The sequence below is a fragment of the Hemitrygon akajei genome, chromosome 11 (genome assembly GCF_048418815.1).
Source record: "Hemitrygon akajei chromosome 11, sHemAka1.3, whole genome shotgun sequence".
NCBI classification, from domain to species: Eukaryota; Metazoa; Chordata; class Chondrichthyes; order Myliobatiformes; family Dasyatidae; genus Hemitrygon; species Hemitrygon akajei.
The window spans coordinates 43,696,783-43,720,158 of record NC_133134.1 but is presented as its reverse complement, the minus strand read 5'-3'; the positions used below and the strand labels follow the sequence as shown (position 1 = coordinate 43,720,158).

Below are 23,376 nucleotides of genomic sequence, written 5' to 3'. Positions count from 1 at the left end.
CTGATGATCCTCTTACAGAGGCACAGGGTCAAGATGGTTTCGGTCAATGAAAGACACACAGCAGAAACACGGAAGAAATAGACACTGGATGAGCTTTGAGTGCCCACGAAGGGTGGGTTTTGCTCGCAGTGTGAAAAAGGGGTGATTGGTGGAAGGCTATCAGTGTGTTTAACCCTTGCTTTACCGCGTGAAGACAGTACCCTTTTGTGTGGTCAGTTGGTGACTTTAACAGGACTTAGGAGGGCAACGTGGAAGAATCGATGGCATCGGCTTACCTGGAAAACAAATCACCTCTCTCCTCAATTCTACTCAAGTCAATATCATGAACTGAACTGACTTCATTCCTATACCATCGTAAGACTGTACCATTTAGCACCTAAGCTTGAAGAAGTTTGGGGTTTTATATTTACACACTTACATATGCATAAACTCAGCTAACCTGTTTGATTTATCTGGCTTTATTACTATATTATGCAGATATTAATAAATAGTGTTTTGTTTATAGCAAAACCAGACTCCAAGCGTGTTCCATTTCTGCTGGTTCTTTTAACCCGTAACAGTACTTACTGCAATTTCAATCTCTGCCCTGCAAAAACAAAATGATCGGAATTAAAAACCGTTACAAAGGCCAGAAATGCAAAACCTGAATCCAACTTTATGAATTCTTGGAATGGTACTATTCAATAACAGGAGTAACATTCTACTGGCTTTTGATATTAACTTTTAATTACTCCATTTTAGCAGAATGTCAAGATTATTCAAACTGAATTGTCCCAATTTGATTACTCACCCTGTGGCCCATGGAAAAGCTTTTCCTAAGCTGAAGATAGAAAATGTCCAGGAGAAGATGATTCAACATTCGCAAGGTACATTTTTGATAACATTTAAGTGAATTCAAACGGATTCTTCATTATTTTAGAAAAATTAACATTCAGCATGCCAATGCACAAAACGTATGAACAATCTATATTGTAGTTATATGGAGAAAATTTTGAATTATCCTTTTTACCATCACTAAGGTTAAACTGAGCTGTGATAATACTCCATGTAGTAAGCCTTTGTAACATGAAAACCAACGTTTTGCCCAGTGATGATCATAATCATTACAAAAAACTGTGCTTAACATTCTGGAAACTTTATTGTAAATATCTGGCACAGAAAATATAAAATTAGAATTGTCCTTTTTAAAGATTACATGCTTATTTTCATATGAAGGAAAGAAATTCACAAATTATATGGATTAAAACTCCACATGCATACGTTTTACACAGGTGGAACAAAATACAAATCCGTTAATATTAAGGAACTTTACAGTGTGCTACAAAGATTGCAGCGTTTTGGAAGTTGATGGAGCATCAGTTCCTTTTGGCAGATTTTGTTTTCTTTCTGGTATTAGGTCGCTTTTGTTTCACTTTTACTACAGTTATTTTTTCTATCTGATCACCAGCACTCTCATCTTCCTCCAAATCACTCTCACTTTGCTCTTGAGGCTCCAGATTCTCTTTGAAGTACTCCCCACGGGATGGGAGACGCTTTAGCTTGTTGCAACTTCCTTTGTCCGATGCAATAAAGTTAGTATCACTGTCGTCATCTTCTTCAGATTCGTACCTCTGGGTACAAACGTTTGTTGGTATAATAGCCTTTTTGCTCTCATTAGCTGTTTCGTCCAGTGGAAATGATGGCGTGATCTCCATTGCCTCAGTTGGTGGATCAGTATCACTGGGGGATAAAATACCAAAGTGGCAACTCAATGACAAGATTATCTTTAAATTGATGAACAGTTCTAATTTCCTCAGATATTGTACTTTCGACAATTGTTGCTTACTCTCAAACTATCAGTTGTAAACATACTACACACTCTGTTACATGCTGGCAGCATTGCTTAGCTGGAATAACATCAAGAATTGGTGGTAGAACTCAGAAGCACTGGTTGCTGTGGCTGGAGAACACTAGGGAATTAAATAAGCAATGTGATACAAATATTTCTGAAATCTATCTGCAGTTAGAGGACAGAATGGATGCAATGTCCACACAGGATTGTTGACAGCTTGTAGTGTGTGATGAGAAAGTACAAATTATAGGGGTGTGCAAAGGTAATAGAATGGCAGTAAGAAGTCTTGAAAATGCTACGCTTACAATTAGTGAGGAAATAAGAGAAAACAAGAGGTGTCATTTCAGCTAGGCAACACTAGAGATACGTTAGTCAAGTAGTTTCGTCACAAGCAATAAAGACTGCAAGGCAATTGAAGACCAATGTTCAGAAATCATCTGTAGGTTTGGTTAGTTGTCTTGGTGTTGTAATAAAGCAAGAAGCCTTTGTGAGAAATTCAAGGTAGTTGGAGGATATACATGATATGGACTATCACACCTTGGTCTCATTTACACTGAAATTGCAACAGTATCAATGGAATTTGCAATTTACTGCAACTCCCTGATAAGTTCAAACATGACACACTTGACAATTGTATATGGTGTATACGTACTTGGCTTTCCCAGTCAGTCTCATATTCTGCCACATATAGTCCAAAAACATAGAAGCCTGCAACATCCTGCTGACTCTCTGCAAATGGCGCTCTGTAAGCATTCAATAAAAGGCAAATCAACTCAAGAAAGAAGAGTCAGCTCAAGCTAATCATCATCTACCCAAAACTGATGTAAAGTAACGAACATTTCAAGATCACTTGAGAGTCAGTAATGGAAGTCATAACTATAGTGTGACTCTGAGCTTTTCTGACTGCGAGTTTTTAGACATGTGTATTCTGGTGCTGAGCAGTAAAAATTGACAAGCATGGTAATTGCATACAACAAAACCATCATAAAGTGAAAGAAACATTAACAATTCTTTACAGCTCTGGGGCTAGGCAGTAGCTAAAGCACAGTCCATAAATCTGCTTTGAATCATTATCTTAGGTAACGTTTCAGTTAACAATGTATCTCAGAGATAAAACATATTGCACAATAAAATGATACGAAATTAGTCATATGATAACAAAAATCAGAAGTAAAAACAATCATAAGCAATAAAATACCAAATGCTCTTCCTCTTGACCTCTCTCAAGTAGTCCTTGCTAAAATGACTTGCATGAAGTTTAATACCTTATGGGAATCTATGTCAATGACAGGAAGTGCCACATGATGGGAAAGGATGAAATTAATGGATTAATCACTCACATTTTATGCACTAACTCTTCAATCTAGTAATACTGAACAACAATGTCAGCTGCACCCAAGGAGACTCTCTGAAATCAAACTAAATTACATCAATGGTATAATAGCCAAATTACCAGTATAGGGAATCAGTGCCTCGAGACCAGCCTTAATTCCATTGTACTGAAGAAGATGCTCAGGAGTTTCATTTCTTAAGAGGATCTGGATGACATGCTGAGCTTCATGGCAGTTTTTAGAGTTTGTGTTCCATACCATGCAGAATTTTAAAACAGACTCTAAGGAAAATAAGTACACTAGTTAATTTTTCAGATGCATTTACAGTATATGCAACATATACAGTGGAACACAGCTTTAGAAAAAATAACTCTGCAATAGTCAATCTTATCATAGGAGACAATGCAACAAAATTTGTAAGAGCTTATAACTGCACATAGACACGCTGTCTCCAAAATTGATTTGTCTGAATTTAGCCAAATCAGTGCATAATGTCAAACATAAGATCAGGAAAAAATTTCACTCTACGGAAATTGCATTTAAACATTTTACGTTAACTGTTAAATATTATTTTTGATTAAGTAATTATAATATACCACCATAACCATCAGGTGGTTCAGTGGAGTTCTTATGAATACAATTTGCAGGTACTTAAAATCTTGTTATTCATAGATGCTGCTTTAACACAGTAAAGATGGTGATGTTTGTGATCCATTTCTAGCTGCATTAATAAAACAGAACCAAGTTTTTAATAGAGTTTGAAAATGATAACATGTTGCAACTAAAGCTGAATGGTGGAACACGTTACATTTGGTGACATACAAAATAGTTTGACTGATGCCGGCTCTTGACCTGAAACATCAGTTATCCTTTTGCCTCCCCAGATGCTGCTCAACCCACCGAGTTTGTTTGTTTGTTCATTTTTCACTCCAGATTCCTGCATCTACAGATTACTGTGTCACCATATGATTGCAGCAAGATGTCTTTACTCTTGTTCTCTAATCTTTTTTGGAATAATGGCCAATAGATTGTTTTTCTTCCTAATTACCTGCTGCACCATATCACACAGATAAACGCACATTATATCCCTTCCTGAGGTTCAGTGAGTCAAGATTCTACATAGCTCAGGAATCCATTCTCCGTAACATAAAAACCAATAAACCTTTGTGACAACGTTTCTTTTACCTGTGATCTATCGATGTGCATATGGAACAATGAAGCTCAAAAGGATTAAGGTGACCATGTCTCCCAACATCAAGAAAGAAAGATTCCAATTTGACCTTCTCACACCAAATTTGCACCTGAAGAGCTTTGGTCAAAGTAGTTTCTCACCAGCTTCTCCACTATGCTCTCAGTCTACAATTCTCACTACCTCAATAAAGCAGCCAGCATAATTAATGACACCGTCCACCCTGGACATTCTCTCTTCTCCCTCTCCCATCAGGCAGAAGGTAAAACCCTGAAAACCATCTGGCTCAAGGACAACTTCTACCTCACTGTTATAAGACTCTTGAATGGACATCTTACACAATAAGATGGACTCTTGGCCTGACAATCTTGTTTCGATCCTGGGCTTTATCGCTTGCCTGTACTGTACTTTTTCAGCAGCTTTTATACTATATTATGCATTGTTATTGCTTTATCTTTTTCTAACCCAATCCACTGTGTAATGATTTGTATGAACAGTATGCAAGACATGTTTTTCACTGCATCTTTTCACATGTGACAATAATAAACAAATACCAGTTTTGTAACAGTAAAAGATAATTATCTACTTGTTTCATCTCCAGCTTCTCCAACAGAAAATACAGTTGCAAGAAAAGGTGTGAACCCTTTGCAATTACTGGTTTGCTGCATTAATTACTCAAAATGTGGTCTGATCTTCATCTGTCACAACAATAGACAAACACAATCTGCCTAAACTGATAACAAACACAAACAATTGTACTTCTGCTCGTCAATACCAAGTACACCAGCTCAACAATCACAGTCTATGTTTAAAAAAAAGTATGTGAACCTCTGACCACTACTTTTCACATTATTTGTCAGTGATATAGATAATGGAATTGATGGCTCTGTGGCAAAGTTTCCGGATAATATGAAGATTGGTGGAGGGGTAGGTAGTGCTGAGTAAGCAAAGCGATTGCAGCAGGACATGGACAAATTGGAAGAACGGGCAAAGAAGTGGCAGATGGAATACCTTTCCTGTAACACCATAGGATTTTATCTTGTTAAGCAGCCTCATGTATGCTACTTTATCAAATGCCTTCTGAAAATCCAAGTAAATGGCATCCACTGCCTCTTTGTCCACCCTGCTTGTAACTTCCTCAAAGAATTTGTCAGGCAAGATCTCCCTTTACAGACACCATGCTGACTTTGAGCAATTTTCATCATTAGTCTCCAAGTACCCCAAACCTCATCCTTAATAATAAACCCCAACATTTTCCCAACCACTGAGGTTAGGCTAACTGGACTATAATTTCCTTTCTCTCGCCTTCCTCCCTTTTTAAAGAGTGGAGTGACATTTGCAGAATTAATGCAGAAAACCAGGTTCACAACTTTTTCATGCAACTGCAGGTGTGGTAAGTGGGAGAGTTGTGAGCGAAGATAAGGGACCCTTCACTTAAAACTAAGGTAAAAAGAAATTTCTTCTTGCAGCGGATGGTAAATCTGTGGAATTATCTGCCTTGTTGGGTAGTGGGTTCTGATTAACCACAACTGGAGATGGATCAATATTCAATAGATTGAGGGATAGAGCAATAAGCAGAAATGGCACAGAAGAGGTAGCCAAGGCCAGCACAGATTCGTCATGATCATAGTAAGTGGCAGGGCATGTTTGAAGGATTGACGGCCTACTGATCCAGCAACTTTCTTGTGCTCTTGTGTCTCATGATACAGCCATACCTTTCTGATCCTGTCGCAACTTGAGGATTGTTGACTCCAGTTTTTCTTTTCCATTACATTCACCAAGAAGAGCTATAAGAAAATGTACCAGCAATTAATATTTAGTTTAATTATACTTTATGTGCAAACAAGTTTATTTTATTGTTCAATTATGCATTTAGTTCAACTGTTATATAGGTAGGTGTATTTACAATCGTAGCTCTTTTGTGCAGTCCATTGAATCAACACCAGTTCCCCCTGGAGGGATTCAGTCCTTCCCATTCCCCTGCCTGACAATTACTCTCAAATGCCCATTCACTTCCCTTTTAAAATTCATATAGCCTTAGAAAACTACAGCACAAAAACAGGCCCTTCAGCCCATCTAGTCCTTGCAGGCTCATTTAAACTGCCTAGTCCCATCAACCTGCCCTCGGACCATAGCCCCTCCATTCCCCTCCCATAATTGTACATATCCAAACTTCTCTCAATGTTGAAATAGAAATCCCATCCACCACTTGCGGTGGCAGCATGTTCCACATTCATCAGCCTCTAAGTGAAGATGTTTCTCCTCATGTTCCCCTTAAACACTTTGCATTTCACCCTTGAGCTACGATCTCTAGTTGAAGAACCTTTTTCCAAAAATCTCACCGGCAGCAAATTTCAGATGATACTCTAAATACTTCCATCACATTTGCACTCTATATTTTTTCCCTCACTTTAAATTTGCATCCAATCCATGAACCATCTGCTAACAGCATCAACCTTCTCTATTTACCCTGTCAACACATCATGATCCCACGCACATCCATCAAATTTCCTCTAAACCTTCTTTCCTTCAAGCCAAGTAGGCCTACTTTATCCATTCTAACCTGAAATCACTCCTCCATGGAACAGAACAATTAAGTACTTCATCACAGTTTTAAAAACTCTATGATAATTAATTTCATCTTTAGGCCTTTAACTGTTCTATCTGATTCAAATCTCTTATTTAATATCACTGATGTAACTAACCTAGTTAAATTAACAACAGGCAAGTTGCCATAACCATATAAAATGCTAAAACTTGCATTTCAAGGAGATATAATGGTGTAAAAATTATGATTATTAGTAGCTCTGAGAGGTCTGGACTCAGGAGGCCACTCAACAGAAACAGTTAATCATAATGGGCTTAAGCAGTCAAATAAAACATGCCTATTTATATAATTACACTTAATTGAGTAGCATATTTTTTCCATGTCAAGGATAGTGTAGTTCCAATTTAGAGTTTATGATAATTAAGCTCAGACAAATTAACTTGGTTTGCGCTGTCTCTGGCTGAAATGCAGAGTGGTTAAACAGACCCAAAAAACTTCAAAATTAAACACCAGATGCATTTAACCTGGCTAACTGAAAATATTAGCCTCTAATCTGTGGCTGCACTTTACATGGCTGGTCTAGGGGGCTATTTGGTGTGGGTGGTGGGGGATTTCAGTGATCATAAACAAATGATGTCAAGGGAATTTGTTTCAACCATTTCTAAATGTCCACTGACCTGCTACTTATCAGAGCACACAGCTGCAGTTCTCACCGGCTACTAGTCAACACTTCCAAGTCAGCTACAACACAGTAAAACTACCAAAGTGGAAAGCTGCCAAGTACAGCAGAGTGAGGGCAGGTTCCATCAAAGTCTTTGTGACATCTACCAAGGAATAGATGACACTAATGTATGATTTGGACTCCAGATTGCATTACAACCAATTTAGATTTTGGCTGGTTCGTGAGAAGTAATAACCATTACATTATAACCGCCAGTCAGTGACCATGAGTGTTAGGAGTGCCTTACCTTGCAACCTCCCCTTGGTATTTAATTGTGTCCCCATTATCAAAAGCCTCATCAGCAACTGAGCAAACTCACCATCAACGTGAAATTAACTGGATAAATGCTTTTGTTACAAGTTGATGTCAAAATTTGGGTACATATGCTGCGGAGTCCCAAGCCCCTTTCTCCCCTCCAAGTTGTGTGAATGATAAAATCTGGCCAACATATCCAGAGGAGGAGAGAACAGTCAAAGTTCATCACATTGCATGAATGAATTCATAGGAAACCACAATCAAGGTGAAAACAAAGGTCCGTCACAGCCTTTATGATACCTTCGTGCACCCAGTTAAATTTTGGGGTAGGGTATAGCAAGGTGAAAAAAAGATGGTTGCTGAGAAAGGGCTACATAATTGTCGATTAGCACTGTACTAATAGACCAAAGCACGATTTAATTTCTTTGGAACTATAAACAATGTACATGTCAAGCACACAAGGTCAAAGTGCTATTCTCTACCACAATTAACAGCCTCATTCCACAGGGATGAGTGAATGAATATCAGATACAAGTGTATAAAATGAGAGGCGGAAAAAGAGAGATGCCCCATTGGCATGTCAAGAAACACTTCTGCCTCTAGCACTCCCATAACTATGTAATTGTCTGGGAGGGGCAAGGACCAGTAAACTATTAATTCCCTAACCCACGATGGGAATAATATAGCTTTGAATTAAACTGTGATCTATCCACACAAGTATTCTCCCAAATGGTCCTGTCATTTACTAGAGTTCAATGGCACACAAATGAACATACATTACAATTGGTGACAATTATACGTATCTGTGCCACTACCTGATTCAGTGTACAGACTGCAAAGAGATTGTTAATCAATTACGATGTCTAATCTCAACTAAAGAGCAAGCATTTGTTACACTAAATATTTCAATTAAGATGGCTGATCTTGATCACAACTGACTGTCCTTTGCTCCAAACTACACTGTTCAGGAATCTCTAAATACGTTGCCAGATCTTTTTCTAGGATCGATGATCATTTAAAGAAAATGAGCTTTGAGCTCATCTAACTCTCTCCTATTCGGATTGGAATTACGAGTTTGATATGCAGACCTTGTAGCTACCATCAATCATACTTCGGTTGTTTGTTTGGGATAATGTTCAGTAGGAAATTAATCAAATTTGATTAGAATTTAGATGTTTTCAGCTGTTTCTGTTTTATATTTTCACACTTCCAGGGTCGAATTGGTTGTAGACTAGATTTTACAAGGCGGTGACTCCACCAAAAGCCCAAGATTGATCATTAATTCAGCAAATCTAACTGAAAAATCACTGCACGCATTGTCTTCTGCACTATAATGGATAGGGATACATACACACAATAAACCCCACCCTACCTGTTTAATTGCTCACCACCTACCCCAGTAAATGTATTGGGATTATAGAGACTAGATGTCTGTAAGCCGATGAGTACATATGGTCCAGCATTCTAAGAAGCAGGCTTGATCTGAAGGGCATGTGAGGAATTTGCCAGTCCATGACATCAAGAGTGATTGTCATACATAGCTTTGCTTCTACTGCTTTTGATGGCCACTGTCATCTTATAGCCCAGTCCTTTTTTCTTATGCATCCATATTTCAAAACGGCACCACACATAGTTGCAGTGGCTTCAAACTCTCCCAATCAGGCAAATGTTCTACAATATAGCTGACAAGAACTTCTGAATATCAATATCAAATGTATTAAGAGTATTGATAGCTCTCAGCTCAGTATCACAGAACACATACCGCCAGAGATCGCCATTAACACCAAGGCAAGCCAGGCACCAGCCCCGGCTGGGAGACACTAGAGAAAGCACAATAGATTGAGCAGCATTACAATCTCATTGTCCATAGCAACGACAATGAAGCTCTAGCTAACTAACACCAAATACCAGTTATGAAGATATAACTTGGCTCAGATTTCCTTCAATACTGATGATTACTGGGTGATCTAAAGGGAGTCATTAAGATCACTAGTCAGTCTCTTAAGTTTGACTTTGGTAAAGGGGCCAGAACAAGGGGCATGATCTTCAAATAAGACCTGATCAATTCAGGGATGAAGTCAGCAAACACTTCTTCATATCTGGGGAAAATGCAAATTTGGTATATACTCTTAAGCTGTTAAAGCTAGAGCTTCAACCATCTGTAATTCACCTCAGTGACTTTAATGGAGACACCAAAAGTAATGTAGCTAAGTTGCTAATGTCACAAAGGTAGTAGGAATTATAATTTGCAAAAATAAGATTGATAAATATTCACATGACAATGGTATTAAGCATTACAGTAGTAAGGATCATAAACTGTAGTTAAGCTATATCAACCAAGATAAAATCAAACGGCAGAACAGATTTCAGGAAAGAACAGTCTACGCTTAATGCTCACTTGCATGTCACAGTTAATCACTAAATTCTAACTGAATCAATCACATCATCTGCACATGTGCTTACAGTTGCATGATCAGCATTTGGCTGACCTTTTAAGAAATATATTTTACTTGCTTTCATGCATGGAACACTTTTACTCCACCCAACTATACCGTGAGCAAGAACACAAGCTGGCTAACTCAAGCTGACAGACTACTGATGGTTTGGGGAAATCTGCAGCTGATAATTGTTTACAGCCAGTTCATCTTGTGCCTTCAGGTAGATCTAGGCAAACATGGAAGTCTGATACTTCTGACCCACAGCTAACCTGATTATTTATCATCCCTTGCAAGGTATCTTCAATGAAACATTTTTCTACTTTATTTTTTAAATTATTGAAATCTATTTGAATAGATTTTCAATGTCTCTGACCAACAGTTGCATTTGAAAGCAATTTAAAGGCTTTTGGCAGTATTTGGCTATCAATAAGAAAATGGGCCCAGGATTCAAGGCCTGAACAATACGCATCTCTCAGAGCCTACTCCGCCAGGCCACTAGCTGTTTAGCTATGGAGGAACAGCTCGCTTAGCCAACTGAACCTGGAAAAGTCTAAAAGCAAGACACTGTGGGCTGTGAATGTTATATGTCAATGAAATAATGCCCTGAGTCAAATGGATGTAAGAAAAATGGAAATGTCACTGTTTCGTACTGAGACCCTTCTTCACGACTGTGAAGGAAAGGGGAAGACGCTAGAAAATTCTACTTTTGTTTCTGTTGACTGTACTCACTCACTGATGATACATCCCATACAAAGTTCACTATTTTCCCAGTCCTCCATCTTTATCCAGACTAAGAAATGTTAAACTAATGTAAATTGTTCCAAGTTTACACAGCTACTAAAGCCATCAATCCTCAATAGACCACATTATTGTTGCTACACCTTCAAATCCCTTTTTTTGACTTTTCCCAAAGGTTAAATGTAAAACGAAGCTCAATTTCTCCAAATACAAGCAGCACATCATCAGTAATCAAGTGCAATGAAAGATAACCAAGAATGTTCCAAGTTTGCTAGGGAACACTAAACAAAGTTTCAGAAATCAAAGCTCACATAAATCAACAAAATCCAGGTAATTGAAGTTGAAAGATTGATAGGTTGGAGCATCCACATATGGTAAAAGTGCCACATGAATAACAATATACTAAAGTGGGATTGTGCATGATTCTAACAATGGGATTAGATATCTTCTATGTGCAGCTTTTATGGGCTCCAGTCCCTCAAGCTGGTTCCCCTTAGATTTAGAAATGGATGAGGGGCGATACAATTTAACAACACTAAAAGTGTTAGTGGCAGTCTATTATGCAGCAGACAGGAACTTAAAAGATCAAGGATTACAGTGAGTTCTAACTGATTAGATGTGCAGGCCACAAAAAAAAAAGAGTAATGAGGTAGTTAGTGTTCATGGACCATTCAGAAATCTGTTGGAGGGGAAGTTCTTCCTAAATCATTGAGTGTGGGTCTTCAGGCTCCTGCACCTCCTCCCTGATGATAGTAACCAGAAGATGGCATGCTCCAGATGATGAGGGTCTTTAATGATGGATGCTGCCTCTTGAAGACGTCCATAATGATGAGGAGGGTTGGCTAAGTATTCTAGCCATAACCAATTCTAAAAGTACTTCATTACAGTAGATGTGAATGCTCGTGGTCAACTGGCAGCCCACCCTGCTCTTCCTGGTGTTACGAACCCTGTAACTGGGTGACTTACCAGCAAAGATAGAGAGGTCCGTTGAAGTCTGATGATACTATTTTTAACAGTATTTATTAGTAAAAATACGCAAAAATAATATCAATACAAATATACAGATAATATATGTCGTCAATACTAAACCCAAAAGTGCGGGTATAATAATAATCAATAAGAAACAAGCTCTGTCGTTGTCTAGGGGATAATGAATTGTCCGATGGAAATATACAGTTCGTTTCAGTTCACACAGGCTGCCGTTGTTTGTTTGTCGCTGTGTTGCAATTGTTGGAGGGAGAGAGAGAGAGAGAGAGAGAGAGAGAGAGAGAGAGAGAAGAATGGGAACAGTTACCGCTAAGTGTTTTGCCAACTTTCCTTTATGATTTCGATCCGTCGGTGTCTCGTTGCTGTAGCCGTTCAAGTATGACCTCTCCTTTAGCTAAACCGTTCTTCCGTGATGAGCCCGCCACCCAGGCAAGCGAAGGACGCACACGAGCTTTCGCTATAAAACGCTGTCACTGGATTTCTAGCGTTTCTCCTGGTGGGTCTGAGGGGTGTTCCCCAGACCCTCCTTTTATCCTCACTCACGGGGTCTCAGATGTCAATCAGGTTGGGATGATGCAATCCCTCAATCAGACCACTCTGGTTGTCCCCTGAGGGGTTTCAATGAATAGTACAGTACTCAATACACAATTCCTTCTCCAAGAGACAATAGCAGTAATCAGTGGTTCCGTTCCGCTTATGTCAGGAGACATTCCAAACCTAGTGTATTCTGCGGTGTCTATAACAACTGCCTTTGCTGTTATCCTGTGTCTCTCCCATTACTGATATGCTGTGTATCTCTCTCATTTCCTGGGTCTCAGAACCGAAATAATAGCGATCTTGCGATTCTCAAAAAGGAGGGGGCAACTTTGCACCCTTCGGCCCCTCAGAGTTGCTCCACATTCGTAACACCCCCATCCTTCTAAGGATTTTTACCACAGGTAAAAATTAACTAATACAGAGTTTTACAGAATTTCAGAATCTAACACAATACAAAAGAGTTTTTTTTTCACTACAGAGTAATACAGTTATACATTCAATTCAGCATCTAAACAGTTAGCGATTACATTGTCACTTCCTTTAATAGCTTAATATCTTGTACCTTAATAAATTCCTGTAGCATCAGACTCCAATTTAAAAACCACCTATTTTTATTCCTTTTCTTCAGCAAAACAAAAGAGTTGTGATCTTAGCTTACATGTATATTACAAAAGTTCATGCAAATTCTAATCTTTATTTTACTTTCAAACTTAACAGTCAATCTTCCATGGTGTTGTCTTTATTATTTACATGCTTTGTCGAAATCCCTTAAAACCGGATCCTGTTATTTAAAGTGGCATCCCGTCAACCTTCGCCCCTTTTCCAGTTAACTCCCACGGGGTTAGCTTGCTCACAAGTGTGGAATAGGCTTTTGCATGCTCCTTTCATAGGAGTTATTTTATCAACAATGTTTTCCAAACTTAGCCCATTTTCTGAACTTCCACACAATTCTTTATTTTTAAGCAAGTCGTGAGTTTTATCTTCAGGACCCTTTATTCTATTAGTTTTCAGTTTAATATCTGCAAGCGATCCCTCTTTGTCCAAACAGCATTTCAAATTCTGCCTCTTCACAGCACACCCTTGAATAACATTAGCGAGTGGGGCACCTTTACATTCCAAATCAAACTGTAATTGATTCACAGGCACCGTGTTAACAAGCCATTGTCCCTTCAGCCTGGTTACTGCTTCTGACACCAATCCAGACTTTAAATTTTCTTCATTCAACTTAGGAACTACATTTTTCCCTTCTCCTTCAATAATAATATCCACATCACCACCTTTTATCTCCTCACTAACTTTTAACACACCTTCGAACACAAACAACTGGGGATTCTCACTTCCCACTATTACCAAGGTTAACCCTTTCTTCACTGAACCAAGTCCATCTGACCCACAAGGACTGCATTCCTTTTTAACTGAATCAGATACCTCAGACCTTTTCTGAGTTTCATTACTAGGTTCAGTACCGCGTGCATCCACATCTGGAACACACTTAAACGGGACATCTGCCTCTTCCAGGCTTTCAATAGCCATCCCCTTTTCAAATTCTAAGTTCCCCTGATCCTCCCAGTTACTCTCTGGGCAGCTCCCTTCCGGAGTAAACTCAACCCTGCGGGCTGAAACAACCTCACCTGCTAACCCAGCAGACTCCGTCAAGGTAATGGCATCCTTTTCATCTAGGACTGCCCTTATTTCATTATCGGGAACACATTTAGAATTTTCAGCTTCTTCAAACAGTTCTGCCAAACCAGGCAGATCATCCATGTCCAACCATGGACCTTATAACAGCTTTATCTGTTTCTCATTTTTACTCCATGCCTCTATAAATTTCCTCCTAGCTAAGAGTAGGTCTACCTCCTCTCCCTTACTCTCTTTCACCTCCCTATTCTCCGTTTTACCACCCCCTAACCCCTCTTGGTACAGGGTCAGTAAAAACGTCTCAGCCAAATCGATACTGGCCTGATTGAAACTGATCTCTTTCTCAGCTGCCTTTCTCGACATGCTGCGAGTGGTCGCGCATGCGGGATAGATCTTGGAACCTAGGGGCAGGTCCTCAACACTTACAGGCTTGCTCGTCAGCTTCATTGCTGACCAAACCTCACCCCCGGCTAAATTGTTACCCAGAAGGACGTCCACGTCAGTTCTCGGAAATTCTGATTGCACCCCTATTTCAACTGGTCCAGATACCAGCTCACAATTTATAATGATCCTATGCAAAGGCACAGCTTCTGTCCCTTTTCCTATGCCTCTCAAAGCTACCTCTCCCATCTCAGGACCAAAATCTAGTACTTTACTGAGAATCAATGACTGCTCAGCTCCAGTATCTCTGCAGATCTGCACTGGAACTGGTGTTTCTCCCTCTTTCGCAGACACGGTCCCTTCTGAAATAAATTTCTCACGCCCTTCTGAAATAAATTTCTCACGCCCCTCTCGTATTCTATCTACCTGGGGCTTTCTTGTCGATTTACTGATCAACACAATACACCCTGTAGGGACTGCTGCTTTCCCTTTTCCTGTCTCCTTCCTCGGAGCAAAGCACTTAGATGCAATATGACCCACCTTTCCACAATTAAAACAGGTCAAGCCAGGACCCCTCCTGCCATCTTGCCTTTCTTCCTCCTTATTTTTACCACTAGCTCCCAGCTGAATCTCTGCCTCAGCCGGCAGGCTTTCTCTACCGTTCCCACGGTCTTTCTGTTAACTCTTATTCGAGGAAAACTTTGTCTTGTGGGTTAGGGCATATTCATCTGCGAACCTGGCAAATTCGGATATGGACTTATTTGGCTTCTCATTCAAATACATCCGGATATCATCCGAAACACAACCTTTAAATTCCTCAATCAGAATTAACTCCCTTAAATGCCGAAAATCTTTTTCCACCATTTCTGCTGCACACCAACAATCCAAGAGCACACCCTTCTCATAGGCAAACTCTGCATACGTCTGATTCCACACTTTCTTTAAATTTCTGAACTTTTGTCTATAGGCCTCAGGTACCAATTTGTAGGCCCAAAGAATGGCCTGTTTTACGTCCTCGTAATTCTCATACTCCTCCTCTTCCACAGACAACGCCGCATATGCCCGTTGTGCCTTCCCTTTTAACACACTTTGTAACAATGCCACCCACTGATCTCTGGGCCACTTCTGAATCACTGCCACCTTTTCAAAATGCAAGAAATAACTATCAACATCCGTCTCCTCGAAAGGAGGTACTAACCTAAACTCCCTACTAACATTAAACCTCTCCTCTCGGTCTGGCCCTTGAGCTCTTCGCTCTTTCCTTAACGTCTCCATGTCCAGCTCATGCTGCCTCTGTTTCTCCTTCTCCTCATATTCCCTCTGCTTTTCAGCTCTTTCCTTCTCCTTTTCGGCTCTTTCCTTCTCCTTTTCAGCTGCTTCCAGCTGTTTTAACCTAATTTCATGTTCCAACCTTAATTTTTCCAACTCTAACTGAGCCGTCCCACTAGCTGGTATCTTTTCAGGGATATTTTCCAATACCTCAGCTGAAAACACATTCTTCTCAATATAATACTGAGTTATGGCCCTCTGCACCTGCCACTTTTTCATTGACAACCTCACCTCTGCAAGATTTAGTCCTTTCGCAGTATTTATCAAGTCGGACTTTGTGGCAGCCTCTAGCGCCTCCAGAGTCGGGTTTTTTATAAATTCATCTACGTCCATCTTTGCTGGTTCCCCGTCTGGTTACCCGCGCAACCAGATCCAAGTTTAGACTTAAAAGCCCGATTTACTGGCCCTCCAATTTGGTATCAAATCTCAAGACGAGGCCCCAAGTTGTTATGAACCCCGTAACTGGGTTACTTACCAGCAAAGATAGAGACGTCCGTTGAAGTCTGATGATACTATTTTTAACAGTATTTATTAGTAAAAATACACAAAAATAATATCAATGCAAATATACAGATAATGTACGTCGTCAATACTAAACCCAAAAGTGCGGGTATAATAATAATCAATAAGAAACAAGCTCTATCGTTGTCTAGGGGATAATGAATTGTCCGATGGAAATATACAGTTTGTTTCAGTTCACACAGACTGCCGTCATTTGTTTGTCGCTGTGTTGTAATTGTTGGAGAGAGAGAGAGAGAGAGAGAGAGAGAGAGAAGAATGGGAACAGTTACCGCTAAGTGTTTTGCCTGCTTTCCTTTATGATTTCGATCCATCGGTTCTCGTTGTTGTGGCTGTTCAAGTATGACCTCTCCTTTAGCTAAACCGTTCTTCCATGATGAGCCCGCCACCCAGGCAAGGGAAGGACGCACACGAGCTCTCACCGGCTTTCGCTATAAAACGCTGTCACTGGATTTCTAGCGTTTCTCCTGGTGCGTCTGAGGGGTGTTCCCCAGACCCTCCTTTTATCCTCACTCACGGGGTCTCAGATGTCAATCAGGTTGGGATGATGCAATCCCTCAATCAGACCACTCTGGTTGTCCCCTGAGGGGTTTCAATGAATAGTACAGTACTCAATACACAATTCCTTCTCCAAGAGACAATAGCAGTAATCAGTGGTTCCGTTCCGCTTATGTCAGGAGACATTCCAAACCTTGTGTATTCTGCGGTGTCTATAACAACTGCCTTTGTTGTTATCCTGTGTCTCTCCCATTACTGACATGCTGTGTATCTCTCTCATTTCCTGGGTCTCAGACCCGAAATAATAGCGATCTTGCGACTCTCAAAAAGGAGGGGGCGACTTTGCACCCTTCAGCCCCTCAGAGTTGCTCCACATTCGTAACACTGGTCTAATAATTCCTCTTTGAAGCAATTGAGAATTATCAACAGGTTGATGATGTTCTGAAATACTCAAGCCAGTAGGTCAGCACTGGCTATCAGTACGTGGCCAAGTACGCTGCTGGAGCCCGATAGTAAGGGTTTACCTTGAAGAATGTTCTGACATCAGCCTCCGAAACAAAAGCTATAGGGTCACCAGATGCTGTGAGTATTCACATAGGTGTAGTGTTATTCCCCCTTTCAAAGTGTACATAAGGGTGTTAGTTCAGAAGGGAGTCCAGCATCACTGTTGTTTATGCTGTTAGGATTCGCCTTATAGGATGTGTTGGCATGCAAAGCCTGTCTCAGCTGTCACGTCTCTAATTTCATACAGATTGCCTTTTCACTCTCACAATGACCTGCCATAGGTCATACCTGGACTTTGTGTGGGAATATGAGCAAAAGGATTACCCTGGCTTTAACCTTCTACATCCTTTCGATCTGCTCTTTTAAGCCCTGGCATTTCTCCAGCTTCTCATATTCTTTCTTCCTGATGTTCTGGTCATTCAGGATTGCCACATCAATTGCTACTGCCTTCTTCTGTTCCTTGTCCAGTGTGACTATGTCTGGCCAGTACCTGCTTATGGTTGACCACTACCTGCTTATCGGTCTGCATTTGAAAATCCCTCAGGATCTTAACTCTGTCATTCTCCACTACCTTCTCGGGTGTTTCCCATTTGGACTTGGGAATGTCCAATCCATACTCAGCACAGATGTTCCTGAACAAATTTCCTGCAACTTGGTTGTGCCGTTCAATGTCTGCTGTTCCTACCTGCATCTTGCGCCCTGCCACTATGTGTTGGATGGTTTCAGCAGATTCCTTACACAGTTTGCATCTTGGGTCTTGTGTAGTGTGATAAGACTCCTACTTCTATTGCTCTTCAACTCAGCGCGTGTTCTTGTGCAGCCATGAGCAGCGCCCCTACCTTCCCTCAGCCCTGGAATTTCCAACCTTTGGTAGGTCTTTCTTACGTCAGCCACCTCTGATATCCGGTGATGGTACATCCCGTGCAGGGCTTGTCCTGCCCTGGCCTCTGGTCCTCTGGCTCTGCTTCACCCACTTCCATTTCCATACACCCTACCTGCTGTCTGAGGTATTCTCCTACCGGGTCGTCCTCAGGGGTCATCTTCCAGACATACTCATAGATGTTTCACATTTCTTTCAGGACTGTGGCCTTGACACTTCCAAATCCCCATCCTCCTTTATTCCAGCAGGTTTATAGTCATTCAATGTTGGACTTTGGATGGAATCTTCCATGTACTGTTAGTAGTTTCCAGGTCTTGATATCAGTGGCTTTCAGCTCACACCTTGGCCAGCACACTATTACGGCTGGGTATCTGATGACTGATAGGGCAAACGTACTGATGGCCCTGATCTTGTTCTTCCCTTTTAGCTGGCTTTTCAGTACTTGTCTCACTCTTTCAAGGTACTTGGATGTTGCAGCCTTCCTCGTGCCTTCAGCGTGGCTTCCACGTGCCTGCAGGGTCCCCAGGTATTTGTAGCCGTCCTATACATCTGGGATGTGGCGTTTAGGGTAACTCGACTCCTTCAGTCTTGATGAGTTTGCCTCTCTTCACTACCATCCAAGTCCAAGTGACATGCCGATGTCTCTGCTGTACACCCTTGTCAGGTGGATGAGTGAGTCAGTGTCTCTCTCACTTCTGGTATACAGCTTGATGTCATCCATCTACAGGAGGCGGCTGATGATCACTCCACTCTTGAACCTGGACCCATGTCCACTCCTTGAGAAGATCTGCCTGGGGGGGGTCAAGCCTATGCAATATAGTAGTGGGGATAGCGCATCGCCTTGTATATTCCATATCTGATGATCACTTGTGCTTTTGGCTTTGAATTAACGTCTAGCATTGCCCTCCAATGCCCCACTGAGTTCTTAATGAAGCACCTTAGTGTCTTGTTGACGTTGTACAGACACAGGCACTCCAGGATCCATGCGCAGGACACTGAGTCGTATACTTTCTGATAGCCGATCCATTCAGGTCAGTTTGCCTGATCATGGAGTCTCAAATGACTGCTCTGTCTACTAGTAGATGGTGCATGGAGCCTCTGGTTCCATTACCAATCCCTCTCTGAGCAGGGCTCAGGAACTTACACACGTTCCTTCAGCATTGTGTCTACAACGCCTGACAGCAGCTTCCAGTGTTGACAGGCAGGCTATAGGCTGGTAGTTTGTCAGTTCGATGTTCCTTTGTGAGGATCCTTCATTATGAGTACTGTCGGTCGGTGGGGGGGGGGGGGGGGGGGGGAGCCTGCTTCTAGTAGCTGGTTCATTTGAGCTGCCAGATGTGTATGCAGTGCTGTTAGTTTCTTTAGCCAAAAGGCATCGATCATGTCAGGCCCTAGTGATGTTCAGCTTTTCATACTTGCTACCCACCTACTGCTGAGATGATGACTGATTCTTCCTCTGGGATATTTCAGAGACTCGCTTGTATGTTTTTCAGCCATTGGGCACGGCTGTTATGTTATGTTTCTTTCTCCCATATACTCTTCCAGTACTCCTCAGTTGCTGTTTTGGTTGGTGCAGGTACTGGCATGCTGTCACTCTGGAACTGTGCTAATGACTTTCCTGGTTCTTTGGAGAAGAGTGCATTTATTCACTTGGCCTCTGTGTCCTTAGTGTACCTCTATAGTCTGGTAGGCAGAGCTGTTAACGTTGCTTCTCAGTTTCCAGGGCTTCTGCTATAGGCAGTGGAGGGGACTGGACCTACTCTTGGAATGTGAGGGCTATCCTTGCTGGTTTTGGAACATGACCTTATTAAAACAAAATTGTTGATATGCTAGTTGCAGAGAAGCCCAAGAATCCAGCACTAAATGTTTGTTCTCAAGATAAAACAGTTAACCATTTGAAACCAAAAAGAACAGAGTGTTACAAACACGAGAGAAAATCAGCAGATGCTGAGAATATTAGAGCATTACATGCCTTTGTAATTCTCTACCCCTGTGGCATGCCCTGTCAAGGGCTGAGATAGATATATTTATGGAGACTAAGAAAAACAAGGAACAGGACAGGGTGGGACAGCTTTGAGTCAAGTTAACCATATAGATTTGAAAATTGAAGTACAAACTTGAGCAGTGATTTGGTGTACTCCTCTTGTAAAATGACTGAGTATTTTCAGTTAGGACTTGCAAAGATTTAGAGGTTGTATCACAGCTCCTAAAAAGTAAGAGCATCAATAACATTCATGGTATGACAAAAAGCACAACTAGTAGTCAAATTTTAACCCGGAGGAAGGAATGTAATTATACATGCACAAGTTCATTTCACTCCAATGGTTGGCAACCTGCAAAACGGCATTCCAGCACGAGTTGATGTACAGGCCACTTCTCAAAATAGCATTATGTACACCTCTGGATGACTACTAGACCATGCTGAAGGAAGGTAACATTTTGGGAAATACACTGATTTGCGACTTCCTTGAGTTAGGCTGAGTGTTTCTAAGGAAATATTGGACAGAGATATTTTGAACTACAGAACCTGTAGTTCTTTCTACAGGTGCAATTTGGTAGAAGTTATTGAACATATATAATGCAATGATAACCTTTCCTCATGTAAAGGATCCGAAGATATGTATGTTGATACAAAAATGTGCATTTTCTTGACAGCAAGAGGCAAAAACATTTACAGAGTAAACTCAGGTGATAATTGAGTATTGCTGCAAAGAGAAGTTTCAGAGAATCTGTGCAAACTTCCTCCCAAGAACTGCAAAGTAATAATAGCCCAACTCATTTTGGAAATCTATTTTAACCAAGCACAGCGGCATCTCCACTTTCTGAGGAGATTTAGGATGCAAGAATTCCACCCCCTCCCCTTCTAACCAATGATCACAGGAGTGTCCTGTCCAGCCGCAGTAGTGTTTGGTATGGGATTTGCAAGGCATCTGACCAGAAGTCCTTACAAAGGATTGTGAGGACTGCTGAGAGAATCATCAGGGTCCCTCTTCCACCCATCCAAGACACTTATTAGGAGCACTGTGCACGCAGGGCCCTTAACATTGTCAAAGATTCCTCCCATCCATCCCACATTCTCTGACTCCCTGCCATCAGGTTGGAGGTATTGTAGCATTAGGACAAGGACTGTTAGGATGGGAATCAGCTTCTTCCTCCAGGCCATGAACTCCCTGCCACCGTCTGGGTCTCATTACATATGAAGTGCCAATGGAGTTATACTGTTAACTTCTAATCTTGTGTTGTAAATGCACTTTATACTAAATATCAAACTTACGGAATATATATTATTTGTTAATTTATTTGTGATAACATTGTGTTGTGTGTTATATGTACTGTGTTGTGCACCTTGGTCCGGAAAAATCTTGTTTTATTTGACAGCGTACACGTATATAGTTGAATGACAAACTTGAACTTAATAATATTGGCTGAAGGGAACAGTGTGGCCAGCACAACAAGGCAAAATGCCTGGTTATTGCATCCTCAGACACTCCTATACTCCCCTTACAGTCATGGCTGCATCGCCAGATTCGGTTCTAACAAATGATACTGCCATAGAGGGTCACATCATAAATAACGATGAGTTGAAATGCTGAAAGGAGATAAGGAGCTTAGTAACAGTGTCATGACAACAACCTTTCCCTTGAACGTCAACAAAGCAAGAGCTGGTCATTGCCTCCAGGAAGGGGACAGTCAACATGCTCCTGTCTTCGTCAATGGTGTTGAGGTTGAGAGAATTAAGAGCTTCAAGTTTCTAGGAATGAACGTCACCAATAGCCTGTCCTGCTCCCAGCACGCAGATGCCACAGCCAAGAACCCCTCCACTTCCTCAAGAATCTAAAGAAAGGTGGCATGTCCCCATCGACCCTTACCAACTTTTATTGAAGCACCACAGAAAGCATTCTATCCTGGATGCTCAATGGCTTGGCAAGGCTAACGTTCTGCTTGTGACAGCAAGAAATTGTACAGATACAGAGAATGATGGTGGCCAGAGGATGGGGTGAAGGCAGATGCATGGGAAATGGAGGAGATGCAAGCAAGGGCAGCATTGATGGTGGTGGGAAAAAAGGAGGACATCTGAGAACAGGTGTGGCAGAGATAGAGGATGGTGTGACAGATTGGTAAAGGTATAGGCAAGATAATTGTTAGATTAAGTAGGTTTGTAAAAGATGTCAAGGGATAGTTTGCCATCAGAGATGGAGACAGGGAGAGAAGGGTCAGAGATGCACCAAGTAAATTCTTGGGAAGGGTGGAAAATGGAGGCAAAGTTTATCAAAATCATGAACTCAGGACGGGTGCAGAAAGTAACAGTAATACAGTTGTCAATATAATGGAGCATTACCAGTGTAGGCTTGGAAAATGGACTGATTCACATAGCTGACAAATAGATAGACTGAAGTGGGGCCTATGCAAGTGCCCATGTTTGGAGAAAGTGAGAGGAGCCAAAAGAGAAATTTTTGAGGTTGAGAACAATTTCCGTCAGACGGTGGAGGGTGGTGGTGAGGTTGGGATTGGTACAGAGAGTGGAGGGCAGTGTGTTCAGTAGGGGTGAGGTTAGAATGGGAGAGAAGAGTGGTGAAGTTGAGACAGTTAGAGGTGAAAAGACCCAGAACAGGCAAAAAAAGCAGAGTAGGGTGTCCAAGAGAGGAGGGGGGTTGAAGATGGGTCATCGGTGGGGAGACCCTGTCAAAGAAGTCAGTTGATAGAGGTGGTGGAAGAATAACTCGGCATCATGGCAGGCACAGATCTCCGAGGTGAGGGCACAGGGGACAAGGGCAAGTCGCTTGCTGAGGACAGAACTTCTCAATTAGAGCCACAGATAGTCCTTTCAGGTAACGTGACACTTCATCGCCTGCAAGTCTGCTGGGGTCATTACGTCAGTGAAGCCGGACACAAATCGGGCGCCTTTGCTTTGCTGAACATCTCTCCTCTGTCCGCCACAAAAGGCAGGATCTCCCAGCGGCTACCATTTCACTTCAGCTTCCCATTCCCATATGGACATGTCTGTCCATGGCCTCTTCTACCCGCAGAATGAAGCCAAATTCAGGTTGGAGG

The 23,376-nt window shown here is 41.4% G+C and overlaps 1 protein-coding gene across 1 annotated transcript in view; it reads right to left on the bottom strand.

Annotated features, from left to right (window-relative positions):
• Nucleotides 1–1,119: 1,119 nt before the first annotated feature.
• Nucleotides 1,120–23,376, bottom strand: part of tbl3 (transducin beta like 3) — a 76,964-nt gene continuing 54,707 nt past the window's right edge. The window contains exons 20-23 of the mRNA XM_073060731.1: nucleotides 6,067–6,138; nucleotides 3,285–3,443; nucleotides 2,484–2,574; nucleotides 1,120–1,719 (exon numbers count right to left, since the gene is read on the bottom strand). Coding sequence (XP_072916832.1) covers nucleotides 1,356–1,719; nucleotides 2,484–2,574; nucleotides 3,285–3,443; nucleotides 6,067–6,138 — 686 coding nt within the window. The 3' untranslated portion in view covers nucleotides 1,120–1,355. The remainder of the gene's footprint in view (nucleotides 1,720–2,483; nucleotides 2,575–3,284; nucleotides 3,444–6,066; nucleotides 6,139–23,376) is intronic.